Genomic DNA, 12,886 nt, shown 5'->3' with positions numbered 1-12,886 from the left:
TGCGCGTATTTTTACCCAAATATAAGTGAAGGATGAGTGTTTGGATGAGTGACGCGATCTTGTAGTCTTGTTTGTTACGAAAGCGTGCAAATTTCTTGATCCCCAAATATGACAGTTGTGTCTATTTACTAAACCCCTAAGGTAAAAGGTTTTGTCCTATAAGCTTCGTCACTGAACAGGCTGATATTAACATTAGTGGCAAAGTTGCTGTTATGGCCAGAAATGATTCAACTTGGTCATATGGAAAGATTTCATTTTCCTTAACTTGTATTTTTTTGACATTGTGTTTAAAATACGACCGTTAAACGTTGTTCACACAATCTTGGTTGTATTTATGCCATGCTGGCATAGTTATTTTAAATCACAATTACATTTTAATATCATACGAGATAGTTATTTCTTGATACCTGCGTAGGACGCCCTGTTATTGTATAAGAATATGTTATTTTAGTTAAATATATATAATACAGTAATTAATTGTGTAGATCAACTTTATTAATATCTGAATTATGCTTGGCAACTACTTAGTTTGTTTCGTGTAACACACACTAGCGCAACGTGTATTATCTTCCGTGGAAGTTGGAGAGAGTTTATAAGCAGATACTCAACCATTGTGTTACATCTAATCTGCTTAGTTATAGTTTGTGTTTGTCAAAGTGGAATACAGATATAACCCGTCTCGATGCATTTGTGGCAGGTTGCGTATGCAACCATACAAATACAATGTTCCGGTCTATCTCTGTAAGATTTTGTATAATGTTTGCATAATACATTTAATTGGTAATCATTGTACTATCAATGAAAAATTAAGTAGGAACACTCTTCATTTCTTCTGAGAGTATTTTTAATATATATTTAATATTATAGATAGCTTATTTTTAAAGTGTAGTAGAAGACAGTTACAAATAATTTACCCCTCGCTTTGCTTAATGTTTTTCTTGCACAAGCTTTTTTGGACCATGTAGACGAGCAAATTCGAGGTTATTAACACTGCAAGCACCAGATATGTTGTACATGCATTACTACCAATAGCTTTTTGGACTAAAATTAATTGGTGATTGGGAGATTTTCCACGATCTATCTACCAAACCTGGTTAATAAATTTGGTCTAATAGTCGGTTAGGTCTAACACGGATTTTCTTTTGTTAAAGGTTTCCCAACAATACCTAGATAATAACTGAAATAAGGATAATTAAATAATACATTATCTCTCTAAAGAAGCATTTAACATAAAAATTAATTTTTTAATTTTTATTTAAAGGATTATGCTATAAAATTATAGACAATTTGATTATTTGTACATTTAATTATGAGGGGCTTTCAAAATGTTTTTAATGCATAGTAGTGTACAATTAGTTTAGCTATCTCCAGATGAATTACAACAAAACTTTGAGCCAATTTATCATTTAGTAGAAATGCATTAAACCAGTAAAAAGTTTGATTAAAAAAGCCATACATGGTTTTCACTATAATAATTTAATGTCGTTAGCTTTATAAAAGTAATTATTTCATAACAATTTGTTCAAATATCGATGATTCCTTTTTTTATCCCATGTCTACTAGTTTCTTTGTAAAATATTATATTGTAAGAATATACTGTAGTTCTTTATTTGAATTTACATTAAATTCCACAAAAAACATGAAATCCTAATACTTTATAATCAGTCAAAGGAGTGGTAATTTTAAAGTGAATCTTGTAGGCTATACCGACCAATTATAAAGTGCAGTAAAACAACAAACGACTGCAGTAGAGCCTCGTGGGAGACTGGTCTGGGACTAAGCTCAACTCTGCACCAACCAAACACACTCAATCTTTACAGACTACTCGATGCTTCGTACTTTGCAATGCATTTAATACATTTTGAAACTCGATTAATCGATTATTAATCGATTGGGACAATCCTAATCGCAGTTTTTGACAGTTGGTTGGGGTTTTTCCGGAAGTAGATGATTTTAATTAATTAATTCTTGATATTTTATTTTTATGAAGAATTGAATGGTTTACAAAAAAGTACTAATCAAGATCTGTAGCAAATTTTCTATTTGAAATATAATAGTTAAACAGCTATACTTGTAGTGTAAAACAGTCTAGTATTCTATTTGGTTTTTTTATTAAGAATTCAATTATTACATTAGATAAGACCCTTCGTGACCTGTATCAATTTCTATTTAAAACTTCAGCTGAATGTTAAAACTTGTCCAGTTATAATTTCACGAAGTGTAAAAAGCTTAGTAGGCCTGTTCTATTTTCTCCCTTTTTTCCTTTTAAAGTTGGTTTAAATAAATTTGGTATATTTTTCAATGAATTCTGTTTTCAACTTGGCTTGTTTTATAGTTAATGCATTCAATACAAATTAATAACTACCTCCACTCTGACAACTGCAACAACAGCTTTTTATTATGACATTTTATTTGTGGTTAAAGTTTTGTCAGTTATACAGGGTGTATTTTTTAGTGTGCCACCTTTGGGATCTCAGTAACTAATGATTTTACAGTAAACTTTTGATGGGGAACATTCTTTTGTTTTTAAAGAGGTTCAAAAATAATTAAATAACATTTTTGTAAATTTTTGTAAGTTGGCCGCCATTTTCCAATATGGTGGTCAACTTTGAAATTTCTCACGGAACACCCTATATTTTATCATGTTTTCGGATAGAACATGCAATTTAAAAACCTTTTTATTCTTGACATTTTTTTCGATAAACCCACTCGTTTAGGAGTTACAGCCTATGGAAAAATGACTTCCGGTGTACATTTTACATCATGTAGCTCCTAAACAAGTAGGTTTATAGCGAAAATGCGAAGAGTAAATAAGTCAAATAAGACTTAAAATTGCATCCACATTCCATAAAGACCATAAAATACACAGTTTTCCACTTTTCAAGTTTGCCACCATTTTGGAAAATGGCCGCCATTTTTGAAATAATGGAGTTAATATTTTTAACGAATTTTATGATCTTGCTTTTATTTATTTTCCGTAAATGTAATAACACGTACAATGCTGATCAGGAAGTTATTTAAATTTTAATTGTTATATTACTTAGGATCGACCTTTAAGTATCAATTTCAATGTTTAAAGAAATTTTATACGCCTTAAAAGTAAGATTTTACCCAGTTTACGTGTTTCTTATATTTTATTCACTTAGATCTCTCTCTCCCTTACCCTATTTACAAATGTACGTCAAATGTTGGAGTTGTCCCAGCGTCTCCCTCTCCTACCATTTCTCCCCTCCCGGCGTTACGCGTAGTTTACCTCGGAAGTTGCCGTATCAATTCAAAAGCAACCTCACTTTACCCTCATGAAATATGCATCATTCATATTCAAATATTTGCTTTAAAAGCAGGTATATTCCAAAACGAATCTGGCGCCAAATACAAACCTCTCCTCGAGTAGCAAAATGTAACTTCTACATAGATTTGAATATTACAAATGTTGAAAGTAAACATTTTGATTTCATAAACTTTGTTCAGAACCTTGGATTTTCTGGGGTCTATGTCAAAGTGTAGCATGTTGGAAAATATTATATTACAATGTAAAAAGGTAACTTTGCTTGAAAACAAGCTAAATTGCATTACATATCCTAACCACATATCCTAATCACATATCCTAACCACATATCCTAACCACATATCCTAACGACGTCGGCTGGAAAAAAGATTAGTGTTTTGACACACATGCACAGAAAAGAAACCATACCAATGCTGAAAACGAGTTAAAAATATATGTTGTGAATAATAAGTTATTTTAAAATTTTTTGCTAGAGATAGTTTGTCTATACTCCTTTTATGTATGGTTTTACCTCACCTACACCCCAGAGTCCATTGAGGCGAAAATGAGCCAAAGATGGAGTATTGAATGAACTCATGAACTCAATGACAGCTGTTTTTCTGACTAAGATCAGCTGGTCCCAGGCTTCCAATTAGTTTTAAACTATAATAACGCATCTTATTATAATCGAAACAGAATTAGTAAAAAGGAAATCCTATTCATATTTCAAAAGTAATGCTCAAATGTCATCGTTAGATTGAAAACAAAGTCAAATGCCAGTAAAAATAATGGTAATTAAGTATTATACGGAGGCCACCCTTATACAGCGCACTGCGGTGGTTATGTTAGGCTGGGTTATCTTAAATATAAAGCATGACTCATCTGGTATCGTTCGATTCATAACGAAACGAGGAAAGTCCTACAAACATATATAAGATAACCCAACTTAACATAACCACCACAGCGTGATGTATAAGGGTGGCCTCCGTATAATACATAAGTACCAAAATAATATAACTGTGAAATCCTAAACAAGAAACAAAACAAAACATTAAATCTAGTACGTAGCTGACACAAATCACAAGATAGACAATGTGTTGGGTTTAATTAAAGCCAGTTGCGAGCCCCACACATGGTAGATGTCAAAACACATGTGTTGTGGTTGTTGGGGGGAGGGGGGGGGTCCTCCCCGACCTCTTGACCCTAGGTGGAGGAGGTGTCATGTGTGAATGCACACTTCACACCTTCCTAGCCCTCATTTCCCTCCACTTTTGGCTAATTTTAACACCTTTTCACACCTTGGCTTGACATTTTCTGTTGAATATTTGCTTTCTTGTAACTTAAATTAACTATAAATACCTAATGAGATAGTAGATTAGCCGGATATTGATAGAGTAATAACTTAATAAACATGAAGAATAAAGAAGATTGTTGAACAATTCTGGCCTAAAGGATGCTGTATGGCACCAGTTCAAGTGATGTTAGCGTAATTATTGGGTTGTTTGGAAATGTTTGTTCTAAAAAGGGGATGCACAAAAGTCGCAGAGTATATCTTTGTATGTTGTACTTCATATTGCATATACAGGGTGTTTATGCTGTTTATGACATTCGCCTATTGGGTCTGATGATGATTGGAGTGTCCAATCGAAATCGATCACCACTTACCTTCTTTTTTGTATATTTACCATCTTGTGAGTAACAGTATAAGCGTAAATATATGTTTTAAGTGTTATAAGACGTTTCTTTTATTTACTTTCCGAAAATTAAAATTTAGCTAGTCTAAGTCTAACACATTAGGTTGTCCAACGCCAATTCAAACGAGCCTTCGTCATTTTCTGTACAAATTAATGGCTTGTGAATGGTAGTATGTCAGGCAAAGCCTTCGAGATACAGCTAACAAACACCTTTAACACCTTTAGGCTGGTTTAGCCTATAACAGAGTTAACAATAAGCTAAACAATAGTTTTTGCATTGAATAAATATAGCTTTTTTCGCAACATTATTTTAAAACTCATTAATTTATAAGCACAATGTGTAAGAAATCCATCTCACCACTTTATTTGACTCTTCTAGACTGTAGGAACAGTTTCATAATATTTTTGGTCATCCAAAATTGACGGTAATTTAATCTGCCCCGTGTACACATCAATCGATTTATAGTATTTTGTTCAAAATTTTTAGTGATAGCACATTGGATTCCTGAGGTAAAATGCTACGTGTAATTTTATTTAGATTATTTTTGTGTTTTATTGAATACAAGAAGCAAGAATGCCCTAAACTATTGGTCATAGTTATTGTTATGACATAATCATCCCTATATTAGTTTTCGATAGAAAATTCATTCTATTTGAAGATCAAGAAGTTTAGTTTCCATTTCAGATGAATCAACAATGTAAGGATTCGTGTACAGAACCACGCTCGTCGCTCGTGCAGCCAGTTAAGCTGAGTCTCGACTCAGGTATACCTTCTGAAGTAGTTTTCCAAAAATCTAAGATAATATATTAAGCCTACATTTTTAGGTCTTATAAGATATTACTATGAATGGATTTTGGGTTATTTGGCTTTTTATTTAATTTGTATTACTTAAATACCCCCGCCGCAGCAACCTGCAGACTTAGCGAATTTCCATCTGCCTGATTGGATTTACATTAAAATGTCTCCTTAAAATATCACATTTTATTCCCTATTTAAATATAATTAGTTTAACGAGTACTAAGGTTTGCTGCAACAGGGGTGGGGGTAAAAAGTGTTTTTGTTGCAAAATCTTAATAGTTTAGTAAGAAATTAATGTATTTTACATATTCGAACAAAATTTGTTCATAAACAAGCAAACTACAACAGTTGACTTATTCTCCATAAGAATAACATGGGAATTTTAAATTTACAATTTTTTCTCCGCAACCATTAGGCGCATAATAACGCTTCAATATACTAAATTATTTGTTTTTTTGAGCTCTAAAAATGGTTTGGAAAGAAATTGTGAAATTTTGTGTTTTTAGGGTCAAAAATGGGAAAAACCTATTTTTACCCCATAAAACCCCCCATAAACCCATGTTTCCATAGTCCGATCATGCTGATTCGCGAACTCCTTCGAATAAATGTAGGTTTACACGTTTGTACCAAGTTTCATCAAAATCGGATCATTTTTGCTTGAGTTATCGTGCTGACGGACACATTACATACACACACATATATATACATACATATATATACACACACACATATATATACATATAAATATACATATAATATATATATGAATTTGAACGGATGGTGTTTTTGGCCTCTAGGGACCGCAAAACAAAAAAGTAAATTGGTCCCGGGTCCAGGTCTTACCATGAGTACTACGGTAATAGCTTATTCCCTATATGGGAAATTCGCTAAAATAGTGTATAGTTAATTTTCAAACTGTTCCTCTATACAAAATCTTTGCATTTTGAAAAGTAAATAGTTATTACTTATAAACTTGTTTGTGCATGCAAACAGTCCCAGAGTAAAACGTGTTTTCGGCCAAAATGCAAACATATAAATTATTATAATTTTTTCTTATACCAAAATTAAAATTAAACATCAACGAAGGTAGCTTCAAGGTCTGTTAAGGGATATTTATAACGTTTTTATCTTAGTATGTTCTTTTATATCATGATTTTTCTTACTACTGAAGTTTTATACTGCATGTGGTGATAATTTCCAATCAATAACGAAACCTGTATCTAGTTCTTATTTTTGGGTTCATATACCTATGATTTCTAAACTGAACTAATTGTTTCGTCTTTCTTCAAAGAAATGTTTACAAGTTTTTTTTTTACTTTTAGGTTATAGAGGCAGGGAAATATATTGTTCAATGGATTGTTTAATTCTATAATGATTACTGAACTTTACAGTGTGTAGTTGAAGAAATGAGTTCAAAAATAGATCGTAGAATGTTTAAATACAAACAAACCATTCTTAAAAGAAAAATCGAGATTAAAATTATGGTCTTCAAGTGGTTAATGATAATTATTCATACATGAAGGAATGTGAAAACCCATTACCTAATAATTTCCTGACTTCGTCTTGACTGATGAAGAGGTTGAATTTCGCTGTCACTTGCAGGAGACAAGCGAGAAGAAGTAGAGCGGACAAAACCATCTCGGTAACGACCACTTTTAGACATGAATTCGATCATCCAAATAAGCCAGACATCAAAGTCTAACAATGTTATACAATCAAAAGCTATTGCAATGTATTCATTTTAACATTAAATAGGTATGTCTAATGTGGCTTTTGGTTATTAATATTGAGAAACTTTAATTAACCATCGTTAAATATCACTTGAAAAAAATGTACGCGATGAATTAATCACTTTTAAGCTTCAAATGCGTAAGAAAGCTCTATTTAAATTTTCTAAACCATACGTAAAAGTGTAAACCATTGAAGGGTGACAGATTAGGGCTCCGACACCGGGCGACGGCACTCTAGCACTGAGCCGTCTCGACGCTGCGTACGCACGCACACTCTCGCACACCGGCGACGCGCGCAATCAGCTGTTGCGCTTCTGTCCCGCAAACCTACAACAGTTTGTTGAAATTGAAAACATATATCGAATTGGAAACAATTTAACTGAACGTGTTGAACATTTTTCATTTGTGCCAGAAAATCATGCACTATTAATTCGAAATGAACTACCTATACGATTAAGCCTATATTGTTGTATTTTTCGAAATAGGCCCCTACTGGGAAACATCTGATGTTAATGATCGACTTTAAGGCTGCTTAAATTCTTAACGCAGATAATTATAATGTATAAAATTATTTTTTTTCTACAGTTACCTGACAAAGTGGGCTATCTTGTACTGATAAGTGATTATAGCACGCAAAATAGCTAATTGCTGCATTTAGTTAATTTTGTCTCACTCCAAACCAAACGACAAAAAATAGTTTGCTTTTATTAGGCACGTAAAGTTGGACACACTTAAAGATACTACGACTACGATTAGCTGTTGCAGTGTTTTCCATTTAGTTCAACGCTTGGATTAAAACGTGCTGTTTAGTCTTTAAAAGACTAATTATTTCTAAGCTTTATATTAACTGTAGGAAAAATATAATGTGTACTTGTTAAATATTGAATAACTTATGATGTTCTCAAGCACTTTCGAATATTATGTTTTTGTCTGTAGATAGTCTCGGTTGACTATCAATGATCAGAATATAAACTATTGGGTATAGAAATAAAAAAATTACGAACTAAAATTATCAACATATCATTCTCATGTTTCTTATCCTGTAAATCCTTGTTAAGATGTAATAAGTAAGAAAGGAATCCAAGTCAAGAAAGGAATAAGTATAAACTATTATATGTTTTTTTTTACAAAGAAATATTGATATTCTGTACCATTATTGATTAAGCTCCATGTATTTACAAAACATAGCATCTCCCATTTACACTATATTTAAAGGGCCACCCTAAGCAGGAAACATTATCCACATTTTACCAAACTTTGAAATTACTGTATTTCAAAAGTATTATGTGACCCCTTTAAATGTTTTTGGAAAATACATACATTACGCTATCAAACACAGTACATTATTTACATATTGAAGTATAAAAAATTTATATCCTGTATGTTAACAGTGGTCTTGTAAACAGACCTAGATTTGTGCTTTGAAGGTGTGTGTTTAACCGTAACTCAATGGTAAAAAAACCTGTAGTTACATGAACTAATTTTATGAATAAAATTAAGATTTTATGTATAAATCAAAAGTGGATTTTTTTTCATTTACGTTTATTTTGTGTAGCATTTAATTCATTTAGCATTTCCATCATATTTACATTAGGAGTTTTGCGTGCCGTGTCAACAGGTGGCGTGCGAGCGTGTTGGTTGGTGCGGCATGTTACTGGGAAATAACTCACGAAGAAAACTTAATTAAAAATGGATTTCATAATTACTTCGAAGCGGATTACTCGAGGTGTTCGCTGTTTTCCATTTGCGCGCTTAGTTCTTTGAAAGCTAAACAGTTCGCATTTAAAAGTTAAATAGCGTTCGCAGGAGGTGAGGTTTTGTGTGAGAGATTTCGTTTTAATTAATTAAACAAAAGTTCAATTCTTTGGGATGCCAAAGAATTGAACTTTTGTTTAATTAATTAAAACGAAATCCCTCACACAAGGTATATAGTAAATGGATGAGCTGAAATTTGGATTGTAATGTTTAGATTTGAAGAACCACTGGCAAAACGTCTAAATAAATTTTTCCTACAGTTACCTAACAATGTACATGTTCTCTCACTGATTTGAGAAAGCAAAGTGGCCAATTCACTCATCAGTGAGACAATTTTAACATTGTCTCACTCTAATTACTTTGTCTCACTCCAGATTTGCATCGTGAAGGCACGAAATAGTGAGCGTGTAACATGCAGTCAACGTCGTATGCGCGCGAAATACGTTGGCAGCACTGGCTGTAAATCAGCTGGTCAGCTGTGTTGTACTGTTGTATTTGTCACTTCGCATTAAATTTTATGTTAAAAGTTCACTTCTGTGTAAAAATAGGTTATGTTTCTTCACCAATTTATTTGTTTTATGGTAACTGTAGGAAAAGTATAATGTGCAACTCGAGTTCAAAGTACAATTAATTGCCTCACTCGAGAAACCATTCTGAGTAAGGATTTCTCTCGAGTGAGTCAATTGCTCACTTTTCTCACTAGTTGCACAAATAACTATTAGATGAAACTCAACTCAACTTTTGTACCAAACTTCCAATTACGGAGTATATTATATAAATTTAATTTCACATTTAGTTATAAATTGACCAATATTATTTTTAGTAGGATACCTAAGCATATTAAGCCATTTACACACTAATTTTGACCATTAATAGAACCATCTAAAGTGTATTGTTTAATACGTTCATACAAAGTTTTCGACGTAGCTCTAAAACGTGAATATAAAAACTAAACTATTATAAGTGTCCCTGTCACTACGGATCGTGAATCGAGCGAATCAACGTGAACGAGAAATTCTTAGGAAAACTTTTAACACCAACCCTTAAAGTCAATTAATTTCCCCCGAAACGTGGGTAAATTTTCTCTCAACCGCGGAGAGCGCTAACAAACATGTACGTAAAACAAATATTGTCGCTGTAGCGATATAATCTCGTTTTCCGCGAATCGCTTCTCTGTGAAACATCAAAATTGCATGACCAGTAATGTAACATCAAAGGGACAGAGAGAGGACAGAACAGAGAGAGAGCATTATCATGTCCTTTGATTGGACGATGAGCGAGTGCTCCTGTTTGTATGTATAACTGGCCATCCGATATTACCTATCTCTACATATATGCTAGTGTTGCTTGCTTCCACTAGGATTTCAAAGGCATTATTTGGCTAATGAGTGGATTGAATGTAATTTAGTGATTTATATGTTAGCGTGTTATTGCGTTTGATATTCTGGAATAGATTCTAATTTGTATTAATTAAATTTGACAGGATACATCGAGTATGCGTTTGCACTGTTTTATAGCATATGAGTGCGGGTTTCACGTTTTTCTAGTGGGGCCTTTGTTTCACACAAACATAGCGTATTATTTGGGTTTTAAAATATTGGCAATTTTAAATCTTTTGTTACAACGACGATCCTACAAAATATACTTTTATGATTAAATTGCATTTAAGTGAGATGTTATCAATCCTTTATCGCTCGATGACAAGCTTTGGTCCAAAGTTGAGCCAGCAGCCTTTGGAAACAAATCGCCTACTTGTATTCACTTGAAACAATGCATAATAGAAATAAACAATTATCAAAACAGCACAAACGCCAAACATAATCCGAAATAATTACTAATCACACACCTATGAGGTCAACTAACTACACTTCACATTCTAAATCGCTATTCACACCCACCTAGGCCATAAATAAGTCACTTGTAATACCTAGATAATTGTTGTCATATACTAAGCATTTTTGTCAAACTGTCAATCTTTTCAAACCCTAAAAAATTGAGCAATTCTCTCTTAGATTCATTTCTTTAAACTACCTCAATGACATTGATCATCACGATATTTTTAAATCAATTTATAACGACTTACTATATAGGATGACGAATACATAATTTGAGATGAATATCCAAGGTGAATAACACATCCTCGTTCCTGTAAAATTTTACATACAAGCACAGTTATTTATTGAGCTATAGTTATCGAATGTATAATTCCATATACTATTTCTGTCTAATAGATCAAATGAAGATTCACTGTATACTACGTAATTTTTTATGTATGATTTCCTCTAACTGCATGCCAAACATAGAGGAGAAGTGAGGATTTCAACAGTGGTGGTCAGTGAGTTATCAGTTTAGAGGAGAAGTGAGGATTTCAACAGTGGTGGTCAGTGAGTTATCGGTTTGGAGAAGAAGTGAGGATTTCAACAGTGGTGGTCAGTGAGTTATCAGTATAGAGGAGAAGCGAGAATTTCAACAGTGGTGGTCAGTGAGTTATCAGTAAAGAGGAGAAGCGAGAATTTCAACAGTGGTGGTCAGTGAGTTATCAGTATAGAGGAGAAGTGAGAATTTCAACAGTGTTGGTCAGTGAGTTATCAGTATAGAGGAGGAGTGAGGATTTCAACAGTGTTGGTCAGTGAGTTATCAGTATAGAGGAGGAGTGAGGATTTCATCGGTGTTGGTCAGTGAGTTATCAGTTAAACGAAGAAGTGAGGATTTCAACAGTGGTGGTCAGTGAGTTATCAGTATAGAGGAGAAGCGAGAATTTCAACAGTGGTGGTCAGTGAGTTATCAGTATAGAGGAGAAGTGAGAATTTCAACAGTGTTGGTCAGTGAGTTATCAGTATAGAGGAGAAGCGAGAATTTCAACAGTGGTGGTCAGTGAGTTATCAGTATAGAGGAGAAGCGAGAATTTCAACAGTGGTGGTCAGTGAGTTATCAGTATAGAGGAGAAGTGAGAATTTCAACAGTGGTGGTCAGTAAGTTATCAGTATAGAGGAGAAGCGAGAAATTCAACAGTGGTGGTCAGTGAGTTATAAGTATAGAGGAGAAGTGAGAATTTCAACAGTGGTGGTCAGTGAGTTATCAGTTAAACGAAGAAGTAAGGATTTCAACAGTGGTGGTCAGTGAGTTATCAGTTAAACGAAGAAGTGAGAATTTCAACAGTGGTGGTCAGTGAGTTATCAGTTAAACGAAGAAGTGAGGATTTCAACAGTGGTGGTCAGTGAGTTATCAGTATAGAGGAGAAGCGAGAATTTCAACAGTGGTGGTCAGTGAGTTATCAGTATAGAGGAGAAGTGAGAATTTCAACAGTGGTGGTCAGTGAGTTATCAGTTAAACGAAGAAGCGAGAATTTCAACAGTAGTGGTCAGTGAGTTATCAGTATAGAGGAGAAGTGAGAATTTCAACAGTGTTGGTCAGTGAGTTATCAGTATAGAGGAGGAGTGAGGATTTCAACAGTGTTGGTCAGTGAGTTATCAGTATAGAGGAGGAGTGAGGATTTCAACGGTGTTGGTCAGTGAGTTATCAGTTAAACGAAGAAGTGAGGATTTCAACAGTGGTGGTCAGTGAGTTATCAGTATAGAGGAGAAGCAAGAATTTCAACAGTGGTGGTCAGTGAGTTATCAGTATAGAGGAGAAGTGAGAA

The 12,886-nt window shown here is 33.6% G+C and overlaps 2 protein-coding genes across 2 annotated transcripts in view; one reads left to right on the top strand and one right to left on the bottom strand.

The window, feature by feature from the left end:
- LOC128990618 (tyrosine-protein kinase Dnt-like) overlaps positions 1-7,479 on the bottom strand; it is a 33,293-nt gene extending 25,814 nt beyond the window's left edge. The window contains exon 1 of the mRNA XM_054413089.1: positions 7,303-7,479. Coding sequence (XP_054269064.1) covers positions 7,303-7,399 — 97 coding nt within the window. The 5' untranslated portion in view covers positions 7,400-7,479. The remainder of the gene's footprint in view (positions 1-7,302) is intronic.
- The window catches only part of LOC128989016 (uncharacterized), a 182,784-nt gene that overhangs the window by 37,395 nt on the left and 132,503 nt on the right, over positions 1-12,886 (top strand). The window lies entirely within an intron of this gene.

This window comes from Macrosteles quadrilineatus, unplaced genomic scaffold (assembly GCF_028750875.1).
Source record: "Macrosteles quadrilineatus isolate MER2022 unplaced genomic scaffold, UCM_ALF_1.0 Scaffold_3__2_contigs__length_128488019, whole genome shotgun sequence".
Classification (NCBI taxonomy): Eukaryota; Metazoa; Arthropoda; class Insecta; order Hemiptera; family Cicadellidae; genus Macrosteles; species Macrosteles quadrilineatus.
This window is presented reverse-complemented; position numbering and strand designations above follow the sequence as displayed.